Source organism: Magallana gigas, chromosome 4 (genome assembly GCF_963853765.1).
Source record: "Magallana gigas chromosome 4, xbMagGiga1.1, whole genome shotgun sequence".
Taxonomy (NCBI): Eukaryota; Metazoa; Mollusca; class Bivalvia; order Ostreida; family Ostreidae; genus Magallana; species Magallana gigas.
Genome location: NC_088856.1, coordinates 21775031 through 21792135, shown reverse-complemented (window position 1 = coordinate 21792135; position 17105 = coordinate 21775031). Strand labels below are relative to the sequence as shown.

The following is a 17105-nucleotide window of genomic DNA, read 5'->3' as shown; positions in this document are numbered from 1 at the left end:
TTTGTGGGATGATAGACCTATAGTTGTAGATGTGCTTAAACATTTTTGTTTTGTTCGGCGTAACTTCCGGTCGTCACCGGAAGCTCTTGAATTTTTTTTGTTTTTACGTATTTAATTAATTTTCCGTAAAATAAAGATATTAGTATAGATCCTTACATATGTCATCTATGCGATGTTAAATCAACAAAAAAATTCTACTTCCGGTGAGACATCTCAATCATCTCAGGTAGGTTTTTTAAAACACATTTTGTACCCGCGAGATCTCAGAAACTATAAGTGATCAAGACACGAAACTTTGATGGATGATAGACATTTGATTGAAGATGTGTTTAACCGGTTTCATTTTGTCTTCCGTCACTTCCGGTCCACACCGGAAGAGGTCAAACAAATCGAGCTGTTTATCAGTTTAACTATTTTCCTTTCATATTTTAGTTAGATAAATGAAAAATAATGTACAAAAGGCAAGTATACAAGAAATATTTAATACAATTTACATTGAACACTTCCGTTTGCCCGTTTCCTGTCCAGAGACCAACAATCTTATTTCGACGAGATCTCAAAAACGGGAACGACTTGAACAACCAAACTTTGTGGGATGATAGACCTATGTATCTACATGTGTTAACACTATTTTGTTTAATCCGGCGTAACTTCCGGTCGTCACAGGAAGTACTCCAATTTTGATATTTTTAAAAATATTTTGGTTATTTAGCATTGAAGTAACAGTTTAGCTATAGAAATACAAAAAGTCATCTACACATGGTAAAAAAAAGTTCTACTTCCGGTGAGACATCTCATATATCTCAGATAGCCTTCTTTTTTAAAAACAAAGTATGAATAAGATCTCAGAAACTGTGATAGATCAAGACACAAAACTTATTTATATATTATATCCATTTTCTGTTTACAAGATAACTGGATTTTTTGTGCAGATTAATACATGAGGAACGGAAGACCTTTTTGTTGCTATAGCAACAAGAGTCTAGTTAATGTTATCTTTAACAGGTTGGCACCACAAAATGAACTCTAAGACAAGAGGTATATCATTGTCCTTCTACCAGCTGGTCCCCCTTCTTCAGAGAGAGGCTGACATTGTAAAAACCAGGATTGCTGCATCGGATCTAGAGCGCGACGTCAGAAGAACCAGCCACCTGACGCAGCAGAAAATCACAGCAGCAGCAGACCGCTACATGGCTCAGGAAATCTCATCTGGAGCGTACTTGACGATTTGTGGATCCATTCATGCTGCTCCGTTCGAGTAATTTTTCGGTTGTGGTAGTGATACTGTATGGACCGATTGACTCTGTGATATGATTTCTTCGTTGTTGTGATAATATATAACTAATGTGGTTTTGCCGTGTGACTAAAAACATTTATGTCTAGTGAATTTGTATGTGTGATATTAGTGATAACATGTAATACAGTTGACAAAAATGTTTTCTTTGTTTTAAGATGTGATTTTGTTGACATAAAAAGGATTGAAATAAAGTAGAAATTGCGATCAAAGTTTTTGTTTCAATGGGAAAAACATTAAGTTGGTGTTTCGTATATGAATATTTGGTCATGAAGTATGGTTTCTATTAAAGCATTATCATTACTTCATGAATATATGAGAATGGAAAATATCAAACAATATCACGTAAAACTTTCATTCAAGAGTAGTAAAAATGATATTTAATTATGGTGGATGCAAGGGCGGTAATGTAAAGCCTTTAAAGGCATAAAAGTTATTTAATTAAATTATCCCCACCTTTAGATCTGTGGGAATTAATTACATGCAATATAACACTCCTATAAAAATACAGGTAAATCTCAATTAATTGACAGACGGGCTATAATTGTTATCACAACACAATTGATATCCCTTGTCTGTGTTCTGAACCAAGAACGGCCATGGTGGGGCCACAATGGGGGGTCGAAGTTTTTAATAAGAATATATAGAGTAAAACTTTAAAAATCATCTTCTTAGAAACTAAACAACCAGGAAAACTTAAATTTGTGTAGAAGCATCCTAAGGTAGTGTAGATTCAAAGTTTTGAAAATCATGACCCTTGGGGGTTGGTTGGGGCCTACAACGGGGATGGGGGTAGAAGTTTAACATAGCAATATATAGAGTAAATTTTTCAAAATCTTCATCTCAGAAGCTAATCAGCTAGAAAAGCTTAAACTTGTGTGGGAGCAACCTCAGGTAATGTTTACTCACATTTGCAAAAAACATGATTCCCGGGGGTCGGTGGGGCCAAAATGGGGATTGAAAATTTTACATAGGACTATATATAGAGATAATATTTGAAAATCTTCTTTTCAAATACTAATCAGCCAGGAGAGCTGAAACTTGTGTGGAGGCATCCTCAGGAAGTGTAGATTCAAATTTGGGAAAATCATGACCCCCGGGGATATGGTGGGCCAACAATGGGGGGTTGGTCAATGTTTTACTTAGGAATATGTAGAGTGAATCTTTAAAATTCTTCTTCTCAGAGAGTAATCAGCAAAAATATTCTTTATAATTGTTAAGACTTTGGCCCCAGGACAATTCTGCGGCCTCACTAGAAAGTTCAGAGTTTTATGTAGGTTTATATCTCATATATAAACAATTGTTAAGGATCTTTTTGAGAACTGCAATACTCAACATTAAATATGACTAAAATCTTGTTAGAAAAGGGACTAATGATTATAAACATAAGAATATTAAGGGGGAGGGGGGAATGGACTATATTAGGTATCCCTTACGAAGTTGGGAGACTAATTGTTTTTATACGGTTCTTCTTCTTCTTCTTCTTCTTCTTCTTCTTCTTCTTCTTCTTCTTCTTTCCCGCTCTGAAATTGTCCGTCGCGTTTCTCAGAGATGGCTACACAAAATTGTACAAAACTCTAGGATACAATAGGCCTGCATATCTAGATGTGCGAACTGGTTTGATTTTTCTCATTTAAGGTTGGCCAACCACTTTTCTAGGTGGTCAAAAGGTCGTGGGGTCTAACATTGATCCTTATGGGAAAAACTGTAGACTCTATTAAAAATGGTTATAACTTGAAAACGGACAAAGATGATAATATAGGGTTTTCAGAATCATACACTGTTACAGGCAATATATATGGTTTATTACATCTGACCCCTGGGGTCATCCCCATCCCCCAGGAATTGTAAATGACCATATATCTCAGAAACTGTTAGAATCCTGACCCCTAAACCATATATAGTCTTGTTCCATGTGTTAAGAGGCATCAAATGGTATGTAGGTCATGGGACCCGGGGATGGTCCTGGCCCCCTCAAACAAGAAGTGCCAAAATAATTTCAAAATGTTCCAGTGAGTGAGGGGTCCAGACCCCCCCCCCCCCCATGAAAATTCATTTATTACCAAAAATACACCTTGGAGCCCAATGCTCTTACAGACATGTAAACGCTCTAACCCATTGCGCTTCAATCTTAGGTAACATTATTTGGGGGGTAAATATTTAATTAATATTTAATATACTTTATTGTTTATCTCAATAGGAAGTATACATCACAATATGCAGGTGTCCTGCACCACCTTAAAGCTGTTATTTACCTAATGAAATAGTGCAAGTGGATTTGAAGAATAGGTCATAAAAATACATGCATATTACAAATAACTGATCTTTGTCTGAAGTTACGTACGTAACTCAGGTCTGCAGGTCTCATTAGTGGGTACTACCGTAGTTTTACCCAGCTCATCGATTAGAAGGTTTCACGTGTATATACATACATGTATGTGTTTTCCATATGCAGAAAAGGATTAGTTAAGGTCATCTAAAGAAATCCATTATTGTGTTTTAATTGGATTATCATTATGATGTTGACAAATATAGGTAAGCATAATACATGTAGTAGCAGTAGCACAATATAATGAGATGCCAGCATACTTAAGTTCTACTTTGACTTTCTAAATGAAATCTCCCTTTGACAGCATACTGTATCATAATCTTTTAATATTTAAATAAGCTTATCATCGTTACCTATCCTATCGCATTTGTAGAGTTTCTGTCATTTTAATTGCAAAAGTTATTTTTTTCATTTGTCAGACTTGCACTATTGAGTTGACCCCCTTTTGACCCTGTATAAACAATTTCGTATTAAATTTGTGTATTACATGTAAGTGTGGAACTTATCATTTTTATATGAGTTATAATAGGAAGGAAACAGTATTTCTTTCTTAATGTATTATAATGCATCAAATACAATATAGGTTAGGACCTTATGGGACTTTTATGACCCCACGAAACAGGAAAATACAAAATATCTTTTAATGTCATTATGATGCATCAAATGGTGTAAAGTACATTAATGACCCCCAGGTGTTGTCTTTAACCCCCCCCCCTCCCCCCATATTCATATGTAGTGTTTGATCCATGTGGGTAATGCCTAGCCTAATGATGACACTGCTTTGTTTAGGAGACTTTACATTTGCCCCAAATAGGCGAATACACATGCATATAACATTTTGTTTATAAATCTTAAAAATTGAACTAAGCAATTTCCAAAATGTTAATGTGCATCAGGAGAGAAAAAGCAATTAAGAAATGATTTAAAATTTGCTACTGTACACATGTAAGACTGTATTAAGAAGACTGAATTTCTAGAACAAGGTTAGATGGGGGGGGGGGGTGAATGTGGAGTATAAACATTTATAATTTGAATCATTTATTGTTATTAATTTTAACTTGTCAATGAATACTAGTCATTGATCCCAAGGTAGAAATATGACCTCTGATCATATCTCAATAGATCATTTGTTAATTATGCAAAGTGTAATGTAATTTTTTTTAAAGAATAACATTGTTTACCAGTTTATAAAAATTTTTAGACACCCAAATTATATTTTTATTTTAATAGATTATTTGACAATTAAGGGGGGGGGGGAGAACAATTTATATTTGAGTTTGTTTGGGGCGGGGGTTCCAAGTCATATACTTGACAATTTTTTAATGTAATTTAAAATAAAACTAAGCCCTACTACAGTCATGAATATGAATAGTATAGAACAAAACACAAACTAATACATGTATATATACATAGGAAGTATTACAAAACATAGATGATTGATCTATATCTGGGTTCTTAGATTGAATCATATATCGTGTACATATTATATTATTGTTTCTTTGTTCAAGGCATTTCAGATGGTATGTAGGTCATGATCCCAAGTGCTCTTCCTGAAATTATCAAATATCATAATAACCATTGTGATCCCAACCTTGATCCAAAGATATTATTCCTCCTTAGGTGATGGCGCATCAGATCATTATGGCATGTAAGTCATGACCCTAAGGGGTCACCCTGACCCCCTTAGATTCAGAAATTGTCAATTATCTTTAAATTATTGATGTTTGATGATCCTATCTCTATTCAATCTTTATTACTAAGTTTTCCGAATGAAATTTGGATACTTATTGTTTTTGTACAGTTCTTAATACATGTATTATTATTCTTCATCTTTTTCTTCTTTCCCGCTCTGAACTTGTTTCTCAGAGATGGCTGAACAGAATTTACAAAACTCTAGGATATGATAGGCCTGCATATGTAGATGTGCACCCTGGTTTGATTTTTCTCATTTTGGGTTAGACAACCACTTTTCGAGGGGGGGGGGGGTGTGGGGGGAGGGGTTGTCAAAACGGGGAGTTAAAAAGGTGGGGGGTCTAACATTGAACCTTGTAGGAAGAATCGTAGACTCTATTGTAAATGGTAACTGAAAACGGACAAAGATAATAATAAAAGGGTGTTCATTTAAACAATAAAATGCTTTCTTTGGTGATTCATTTGGGATATGAAGGTAGCGACATTGAAAAATGCATAACCTGCGTTAGCAGGTTATGTAAATTTTTCCTGCAATGATAAATTTCATAACCCGCATGAATCATCAAAGAAAGCATTTTATTGTTTATATTAACATCTTTCTTTAACTAATTAATAAACTGATTATGAAAAGTTAGTAAAATTCACTAAATTACTGTTAATGTAAAAAAGTACGTTAGCTAAGAGAAACAGCCAAATCGTCTCCTGTGAGACTTTGAGTCTGGCATAGTCATGATTAGTTCGTGCAGTCCGGGATTTTACTAAGGTCGCTGTAGGTTCAGACCAATCGATAAACAGGGCGTGTCAATTTCAGTCCTGTCTTTTTCAGCCACGCTGTAGATTAAAACCAATCGATAAATAGGATAAATAGGGCGTGTAGATTTCAGTCTGGCTCTTTCTATAGAGCTATGATTTAATTAAAGTTTCCGTAAGAAATAGAGGAAATTATGCTTGGTGGATGTAAATATAATCATATATTGACTGTTACTGGCAATATATAGGGTTTATTAGATCTGACTCCTGGGGTCACCCCCCACCCCCCAGGAATTTGAAATTACCATATATCACAGAAACTGTTATCATCATGACCCCTAAACCATATATATTCATGTTTCCGATGTCAAGGGGCATCAAATGTTTTGTAGGTCATGGGCCCTGTGGGTGGTCCTGACCCCCTCAAACAGCAAGTCCCTTAATATCTTCAAAACAGTTGAGATCCCTACCCTTAAACCATATATATTCTTGTTCCTTGTGTCTAGGGGCATCAAACGGTATGTAGGTCATGGGCCCCGGGAGTGGTCATGACCCCCCTCGAACAGGAAGTGCACGAATATCTCGAAAACGGTTGAAATCCCTACCCCTTAACCATATATTCTTGATCCTTAAAAGGCATCAAAAGGTATGTACTGGTAGGTAATGGGCCTCAGGGTTAAATTTAATTTTTCAAAACCGTAATGCGCATCTATGGAACAGTTCCTATCATATCCCAAGATGTGATGTGTCTATCCATTAAATCATAAAAGCAGTTCTATGATCTATGGGGTTTTTTTTAAGTAATAAACGTCAATTTTTTGCTACTATTTGACTCCCTGGATGAAATTTAAAATTTTAAAACCTTACTGCACATCCATAGCACAGTCCCTATCATATCCCAAGATATGATGTGTCTATCCATTAAATCATAAGAGGAGCTCTTGGATCTATGTTGTTTTTTTAGTGATAAATGTCAATTTTCTGCTACTTTTTGACTCCCTGGATGAAATTTAAATTTTTAAAACCTTATTGCACATCTATAGGACAGCCCCAATTATATCCCAAAAGATGACGTAGCTACTCCAAAAGTTGTAAGAGGAGTTCTCGGAACCATACTTTTTTGCAAAAAAACGTCATTTTTTGTTGCCCACTGATCCCCTTAATAGAAACAAATTCTGGAATCTGATCACACTTCAATATGACACCCCCAATCATATTCTAGAAGATCATTTAGCTACTGCCAAAAAAAAATGACGTTTTTGAAACCAGTTTTTTTGTTAAAAAAAAAAAAACAAACAAAAACAAAAAACCGTCCTTTTTCAGCCATTTAATGACCCCCAGGACATAATTGAAAATTCCGAAACCTTATTGCGCATCTATAGGGTACCCTAAAACATTTTCCAAGAAATGATTTGTCTACTGTTGAAAATGTGGGAGGAGTTAGAGGAAGAAGGTTTTTTGTGAAAAAACGTCATTTTTTACCAATTATTTGACCCCCAGGACTAACAGAGAATTTTTGAAACCTTTTTACAAAACAACATGATACCCCAAATCAAACTCCAAGAGTTCAGTTTGCTGGTTTATAAGATGTAAGAGCAGTTTGAGAAAGTAAAACGTGACAGACGGACGGACGGACGGAACAGGGTAACAACAATATACCCGAACTTTCTTTAGAAAGTGCAGGTATAAAAACAACTACATTACAAACAGTTTTAGTTCACATTCTTAAAGAAGGGGTTGACAATGCGGCCGATCGCTCTAAAGTAATCAATCGACTGTCAGTACACGCCCGATTGTATTGATAGATAATTAAAAATGACGTTCGAGTTAACAGATGAAAATTTGAACCCCCGTTGTTACATGTAACTCGTACGACACTTATGATTTACACCCGAATTTTTCAATTAGTTTATAATGGGTAAGACATATAACATTTGATAGAATCTCAAATCTTTATCAAATAATGTGCCACAATATATCCCGATACATACTTATATTATGTACAATAAATTCAAGCATATCTTTTACAACATACGCCATAGCATAACAAACCATTGACATCTCATAGTATAATATTAGAATCTCATACCATAGCATTGGAATCTCATACCATAACATACAATCTCATATATTCTCATTCGTCATATCATACAAAAGCATAGCATACACCATGATTTTAACTCGGTTTAAAATGCTTTTATTTAAAGAATTTAAAGAATAAATGTTAATATTGCAGATTAATGGTATGCTATGATTTCTTATCATTTTTTTTTGCATAGCATGCTATGAGATTTAACAAAAACGCCTGGATACACTGGAGTTATTTCAAAGAAAAATGATACGAAGCCATCTGCAATGCCAACATTCTTTTAATTAAAAAGAATATTTAAATCGATTTAAACTCATGTTGTTTGCTATACCGAATGAGATTGTATGCAATGGTATGAGATTCCAGTGCTATGCTATGAAATTACAATGCTATGCCATTGTGTATGTAGAAAAAAGATATGCTTGAACTGCTTGTATTTTTTCAACAATGTATGAAAATGACACTGTTTACCTGGTTTTTTATTTGACGCAAATTAAGTTATCCACACAATGGTCATGGATGCTATTGTTTAAGTTATACTTTTATCATAACAAACTGCAGGTTCTCTTCCCTAAGGTTACTTCGTGCATTGTTTGATTAAAACCGATTCAGTGATTCTGAGGAAGATTCCAAAAATGTTAAAAGTTTACATACAGATCGACAGACAGACGTATGCATAGCAATAAGAGATCGGAAAAGCTCACTTAAGCATATAGTACAGGTAGGAAAAAAAACTGGATCAATGATAATGAAAGTGAAAGAATATTGTGTTTAAAATATGGTATTAAAAAAAACAAATTCTCACAAGAAAAAGTTTCATAAATTTATCATAAAACTTGATCTATTCACATTACAATTGGATATGTTGCGTCACATTACAGATGGAAATGTAAACAATTTAGGTGTTGATAAAATTACGGAGTAGATTCTTAATATTACTATATCGTGTTACAGACTTTTTGAAAGGATTTTTTTATTATGGCGCCTTAATATCTTACAATGTTTCACCCTTTTGTTATTTGAGCTAAATTTGTTCCGAATTTGAAAGAAATATAATACGTTTTAAACATCTGGCTGGCCCAAATACATACATTTAGTAAGCCGTGTGCAAAGCACAATGAGCACAGAAAAAATTATCTATATCATCAAGTCAATTTTTCTTTTTCCCACATTCCATTTATCTCGGCTTTAGAGATTAGTTGTTGGAGTAGAATTAGTAAAGGAAAAGGAAGAAGACCATTTTGCAAGTTTATACTTTCTTTCCGTCGGAAGGTAAATCAAATTTCCTTTTTGATAATTGTTTCGATTTTATTTCTGCAATCAAATGAAGAAGTTACCATGTATGTTTTTTGGATTTTTATATTATTTGTCGTGTATATTTTCCACTTAAGGTAATGATTACTTCATAACTAAAATCTGTATAGAGTATTATTCCTTAATTTAGTATCTAATGATATGCCCTCATTAAATTGTCCTGAGTTGGTTTGTTCATGGGTTTTATAAAAACTATTAGGCCTATACGGTTTTATAAAATAAAAAATAAAATAAGAGGCCTTTGGGCCACATCGCTCACCTGAAGAACAATAGCTTTGATAAAATCAGCTAAATGGAGTCATAATACAAACTATCTGGACAATGTACAATTATACATGTAGATCCTGTATAAATAAAATCCATTTTTCCCCCTAGATATTCTTATGTTTATACGCGGGTAGGTTAAGGCAACTCCGAGTTTAATGACCGTCAAAATTATGATCGATTTAAAAAATGTTTATTTTTATAAAAACAGCGCGGGATATTAATACCAAGTGAAAGAGTTCAAAAAGATATTATTTTTCTACTTCGGAATCGACTCAATTTTTGAAGCTGCCGAGCCATGGTATCACGTGACAGTTAAAAATAGATCACTTTTTTACCTTAACAAAAAATCAAAAAGTGTAACACTACCCCGACGTTCATTTGTATGTTTGTTATAATAATTCGATTGGCAATTAGTTCATGTTTATTAGTATTACTGCTAGAATCATATTGTACATCGCATAAAATAAATATTGTAAATATTTATCGGAAACCCTCTCAACTTCTAAAATTTCATTGAAAATACTACGTATTTTTCGTTTAAAACAACAAATCACAGGATTCTAGCAGCACTTTTCAGGTAGTTTAGGTCATATACAGTTGATATTTACCAAAATCATCTTTCCTAATATCCGGGGTAGTGTTACACTTTTGCCATTTTTTGTACACACTGACAGAGGAAAGGCTGGTCAAGCCATATAAATGTCGATCCGCGTACCTTATAACACTCGCTGATTAAACAAAATATCCATGCCTGTATTATCCTGATTATATTCTAACTGACACTCATCTAAATCTTAGGTATCTGTATTAAATAAGTCTTATTTCGGCATTGTTTACACTGCGTCCCGATAATTTGTCTCCCGACATGATCTTCTCTTTTAAACATGCTTGTGACGTCATCAATGATAATTATACGTTATAGAGAGAAATCGAAGATATATTCAGTTAGAAGAGTTTCTAGTGATATTTTATGTCTGTAGTTTTTATAATTTAAACCAAAGATAAAGTTAAAATCGACATGTTTCTGAGTAAAATATGACATCATGCTGCTTATTGTGACGTCATATCGATCAGAGGAATTTGATCGCTGTAAGTTGCCTTATCATACCCGCGTAATCATTAGTCCCTTTTCTAACAGGAAGATTTTATAGTCATATCACATGTTGAGTATAGCAGTTCTCAAAAAGATCCTTAACAATTGTTTATATTTGAGATATAAAGCTACATCAAACTCTGAACTTTCTTGTGAGCCCAAAGAATTGTTCTGGAGCCAAAGTCTTAAAAATTATAAAGAATCATCTGGCTGATTAGTTTCTGAGATTCACTCTATAATTTCCTATGTAAAACTTTAACACCCCCCCCCCCCCCCCCCCCCAATGTGGCCCACCCTACCCCCAGGGATCCTGATTTTCACAACTTTATATCTAAACTACTGAGGATACTTTTACACAAGTTTCAGCTTTCCTGGCTCAATAGTTTCTGAAAAGAAGATTTTGAAAGATTTACTCAATATATTCCTATGTAAAACTTCGGCCCTCCATTGTGCATCACCCTACCCCCGGGGGTCATGATTTTCACAACTTTGAATCTACAATACTTGAGGATGCTTCCACATAAGTGTCAGCTTTCCTGGCTGATTTGTTTCTGAGATGAAGATTTTTAAAGATTAACTCTATATATTCCTATGTAAAACTTCAACCCCCCCCCCCCCATTGTAGCCCACCCTACCCCAGGGGTCATGATTTTCACACTACCTAAGGATGATTTCACACAAGTTTCAACTTTCCTGGCTGATTAGTTTCTGGGAAGAAGATTTTGAAAGATTAACTCTATTGATTCCTATGTAAAACATCGACCCCCCTCCATTGTGACCCACTCTACACCCAGGGATCATGATTTTCACAACTTAGAATCTACACTACCTGAGGATGCTTTCACACATGTTTCAGCTTTCCTGGCTGATTAGTTTCTGTGAGGAAGATTTTGAAAGATTTACTCTTTAGATATATTCCTATGTAAAACTTCCACCCCCATTGTGGCCCCACCCTACCCCTGGGTGTCATGATTTTCACAACTTTGAATCTACAATACCTGAGAATGCTTCCACACAAGTTTCAGATTTCCTGGCTTTATGGTTCGTGATACGAAGATTTTGAAAGATTTACTCTATATATTCCTATGTAAAACTATTGAGTAAAAACAATTAAGTAGCAATCTCAGGAGTAAAAAGGGCTATTTTCGATATTATGCATTTTTTGCCCCAAACGTTTTTTGTAGAACTTTTTAAAAACTTGCAGATAGTTGAAATCATATTGAAAATTAGTGTGTAAAAAGTTATCGCCACAGTGACGTCATAATGTAGAAATAACTTCATGAAGTTGGTTTCACTTTCATAAAGCAAAATATGGGTGTTTTATGATGGTTTTTTGACTAGGAAACATCGAGCGCAGGCTTGCTCAAGTACCATCTTTTATATAATGTGTATAATTATAGGATGAAAAACATACGTTAAAATTGAACTTAAGCAGACTTGCGCTCTATACTTCCGAATGCAAAATACAAAGAAAAAATTACAATATTTTCATTTTTTGCAAAATGGCGGGATTTGGTTCATTTAGGTGACGCCATAGATAAATAACGAATGAGTAATGACGACTAAAATCAATATAAAAGTGATAAGCATCCTTTGTACACATTATTTATGGAAATTTTATTTTTATAAAATACTATCTAAAAATTGGTTAAAATTGGGGGCAGATATTAAACCATACCAAATATAGTCCTTTGATCCTGGTAGTCAAAAAGTAGCAGAAAATGATCATTTATTCCCCCTTAAACTGTAAATAAAACGACGGTTTTTTTTTTAATTTAAAAAAAACTTACATTCATTTTTGCTTAAAATAAACAAGAGGCCCACGAGCCACATTGCTCACCTGAGCAACAATAGGTATGATAAAATCAGTTTCATGGAGTAATAATACAAAATATCTGGACAGTGTGATGTAATACATGTAGATCCTATACAAAAAAATCTGTCTCCACATGGCTATTCGTATATCTATAATCAGGTCCCTTTTCTAACCTGATGACTTTATAGTCATATCACATTCAGCATTGCAGTTCTCAAAAAGACCCTTAAAATTGTTTATTAAAAGGATATAAACCTACATCAAACTCTGAACCTGAAACGTCCAGGGTCCAAAGTTTAAACAATTTTAAAGAATCAGCATTATACATAAATGCTTGCATATAAATGAAAGCATATATAACAATATTTCATTTTTTGTGAATAATTAAAATGTTTTCCTTTGTACAACTGAACCCTTTAATGTGGCCTACTTTCCTGACCTAATGGTTTCTGAATAGAAGATTTTAAAGATTTAGTCAATATATTCATTATAATGTAAAAACTTTGAATCTACACTACATGACAATGCTTCCACACAAATTACAGCTAACCTTGCTAAATGGTTCTTGAGAAGAAGATTTTTTAAAAAGATTTACTCTACATATTCCTATGTAAAAATGCAACCCCTAATTGTGGCTTTCCTGGCTGATTAGTTTCTGAGTAGAAGATTTTTAAAGATTTACTCTATATATTCTTATGTAAAACTTCGACCCCCCCCCCCCATTGTGGCCCACCCTACCCCCAGGGGTCATGATTTTCACAACTTTGAATCTACACTATCTGAGGATGCTTCCACACAAGTGTCAGATTTCCTGGCTTTATGGTTCTTGAGAAGAAGATTTTGAAAGATTTACTCTATATATTCCTATGTTATTTTCGACCCCCCATTGTGGCCCCACCCTACCCCCGGGTGGTCATGATTTTCACAAATTTGAATTTACACTACCTGAGGGTGCTTCCACACTAGATTCAGCTTTCATAGCTTTATGGTTCTTCAGAAGATTTTGAAACAAATTCTCAACATTTTTCATTAGTTTCCAATTATCTCCCTGTGGCCCTGAATTTTCACAACTTTGAATTCTCTTTGCCTAAGGATCATTTGTGGCAAGATTGGTTGAAATTGGCCCAGTAGATCTTGAGAAGATGTTGAAAATGTTAAAAGTTTACGGGCAGACGGACGGACAGACGGACGACAGACAAAATGTGATCAGAAAAGCTCACAGTGAGCGAAAAAAATGACAGTTTGCAGAAAATAAAATAAATTAAAATTGTTAGCTAAAACCTTTAATTTGACTTCATAGAAATCATTTTTGACTGACATATTATGAAATTGGCAATACAGTATTATTAAGGATTCCGTTTGAAGTTGTGCACTATATAGTTGTTTTGCACCAATGGCGCTATTCCTTGGAGGTCGCTTAGGCACGAAAATGGGAACAAATTTTGAATCAAAATTTTCATACGTTTTGATCAGCATCTTTTGATCGGTTGATATTTTGTTAAAACATATATATACGAATAACTTGAAAACTATAAATAATTTGTTATGCATTATCGAATCAAAATTGTTGATCGCTACAATATCTGTTTGAAAAAGTCATCATCAGGCCAATGTTTGACGTAGTTAAAGATTTTTATTCATTATCTTAAAATTGGGAGGGGGGTGTTAAGTTTTAAATTGTAGCGATATTTCATGGTATCATTCAAAAAAAAAATCGGACGGAAGACCTACTCGTTACTCGTAACGAGGTCGTATCTAGTTTTTTTTCCACAAAATATGTGCACGCGATATCTCAAAAACTAACTATTCGGCCGATTTCAACCATTTTTTCACAGATGATTGCCAGCGGTCATAATTCTAGAATTTTTTTGAAATTTTGAAATCGTCACTTCCGGTTCCCATTTATGGCCGATTTTGTAAATTTTTACGACCAATTTTGTGCAGACATAAACTCAGAGAATATCAGAGATGTGAATATAAAAATTTTAGGATAGGTAGACCATAGTTTGAAGTTGTGCACAATGCATTTTTCTTACGCCAGTGGCGCAAAGTTTAGGAGCTCGCCTTGGCTCGAAAATTGGATACGAATTTTGAATCAAAATTTTCATACGTTTTGATCTGTATCTTTTTATGAGTTGATATTTTCTTAATTTTACAAACGCCCCCTTTTTTACCTGTACAAACTTCAAAATGATGCCGCTTGTCAATCAAGTTTGAAACAATAGCACCCAGTTTGATTGACGTGATCGTCCGAGCGTGATCTTGCCAGGTCCGCGGATTTCTGTTTACTAGCAAATAACAACGTTATCTTTGATATCTTCCGTCATGTATGAAAAAGGGGGAATTGAAAATTGATTTATAAACATTACCAGTATTAAAATTGATTATGAAAAATAATTATTCAGTGATTGAAATACGCACAACTTATATTTGAATTATGTTGAATGTGTGTGACCTAATAAATTCCACGAAAATGCATGGACAGCTACAAAATATATAAAAAAAAATTTTTACAACAAACGTCCACTATGCTACTAAAGCTATATTTACTGGCAATTCACTCAGTTGGAAGTTTGTGCATGTAAACGTCACTCCATGGAAAACGAACTCCATTAATTGTCGACGTCCTTACATTCCACATTCTTAGTGATCGTATGGTTTTCTTGTACTATTTTAATTGTTAAAATTTACTTTTAAACAATGTCAAGTGCTAAACACAATGTACTGAGCTATACTTTTATAGCAGAATTAATTTACTGCATTTTTTCAATTGTGCTTTACACACGTGTGCTTAGAGAAAATTCGGACGACACATACCATTTCCGTATAAAATCGCTTTGTATGGTCATTAGAACAATGAGATATTTAAACTAAGACCAATTCTGACTAATTCTTTATTTCCTGTGTATTAATTTGCCTCCTGTGTATAGCGATTAGCAGCGTTCACGACCACAGGTAGACTGCAAGCCCCGGAGGCTTTCACACCTCTAATAATTAAGCCCCGCCCTCACCTGAGATATACCACCCGGTAAAAATGTTCGGCCTTTTAGACATATATAATAAAAGTGGTAAAGAATTTAAAGTTCTTTACAACATAACCAAGAAATTGGTGCTGGTCCCTTAAATTAGGGGCCAAGACACTCGTAAACTCTATTACAAATAACTTAAATACGATAAAGATTTTGTAATGCATTATAGAGGCAAAGTTGTTGATCGTAACAATATCTATCAGGTAAAATCATTGCCACGCCCATTTATTACGCAATTAGGGATTTTTAGGGGCCAAAGTACTTAAACTATGACGCAATATATCTAGAAAACGAGACATATTTTGTTTAGCATTGTAGAAGAGAAAATGTTTGCTTTGATGATTCTAATCGATTTCATTAATCAAAACACCAATGTCTGACCTCATTAAGGATCTAGAGGGCTAACCCCTCAAATATTCAATCATTTGTATCTTAAAAATATACAACAATTTTAGATGGTTGTAAGAACAAAAAATGTTAGTAATCGTAGGACCTTTGGAATGAACTAAAAAAAAAGGGGCTGACCTCTGTAATTAGGGGCCTAGAGACTCGTAAAGTCTCGTACACATACCTTAAAAACGATCAAGATTTTGTAATGCATTATAGAAGTAAAGTTGTTGATCGTAATAATATCAGTTTGTAATACTCATTGCCACACCCATTGATGATGTAATTACAGATTCTAGGGGACTAAAATCTTAAATCTTTAATGTGTTGTTTGTGAAAAAGCAAAACTTTTTGTTAAGCATATGAAAGGATATCGACAATCGTATACATTATCTGAAAGGGAGGGGTTGAGTGGAAATTCTGAAATTTCATTGATATTTTAATGGTATCGTTTAAAAAATTGAACGGAAGACCTACTCGTTACTCGTAACGAGATCGGTTCTAGTTAAGGTCTTCCGTTTCCAACGGAAGACCTTATAGTGATTGTAATGTTTCTTATTATTAAGGTCTTCCGTTTCCAACGGAAGACCTTCTTGTTATTCTTCGGTTTCTTTTTCCCTATTCTTATTATTATTATTTTTTCCCCTTTTTTTGTGCACGCGATTTCTCAGAAACGGATCGGCCTATCTCAATGAAATTTTAGGATGTGATAGATAGTGGTCTGAACTTGATTGGAAATTTTTTGTATTGATGACGTCACATCCGTTTTTGAGATATTGAGATTTTTTTAATTTTTATATGGGTATTTTGTCTTCTGTTGTTCTCCTAAACTATAAGAGATATTTAGCTCAAATTTTTACGGTAGGTAAAGGAAAGATTGAAGTTTTGCATGATTGTTGTTTTGTATGTTTAGCACTACTGGCGCCAAAGCTCGCTATGGCTCGAAAATTGACATTAAAAAAGCGTCGTGAATTTTTGTGTTTTTCTCTCTTTATCTCTTTTCTGGAAAATATTTTGTTAAAACATGTAATGTAAAAAAGGTTTA

At 34.2% G+C, this 17105-nt stretch overlaps 1 protein-coding gene across 1 annotated transcript in view; it reads left to right on the top strand.

Moving 5' to 3' along the window:
- LOC136275023 (uncharacterized) overlaps positions 1-1262 on the top strand; it is a 42656-nt gene extending 41394 nt beyond the window's left edge. The window contains exon 2 of the mRNA XM_066083272.1: positions 1006-1262. Coding sequence (XP_065939344.1) covers positions 1006-1262 — 257 coding nt within the window. The remainder of the gene's footprint in view (positions 1-1005) is intronic.
- Positions 1263-17105: the final 15843 nt, after the last annotated feature.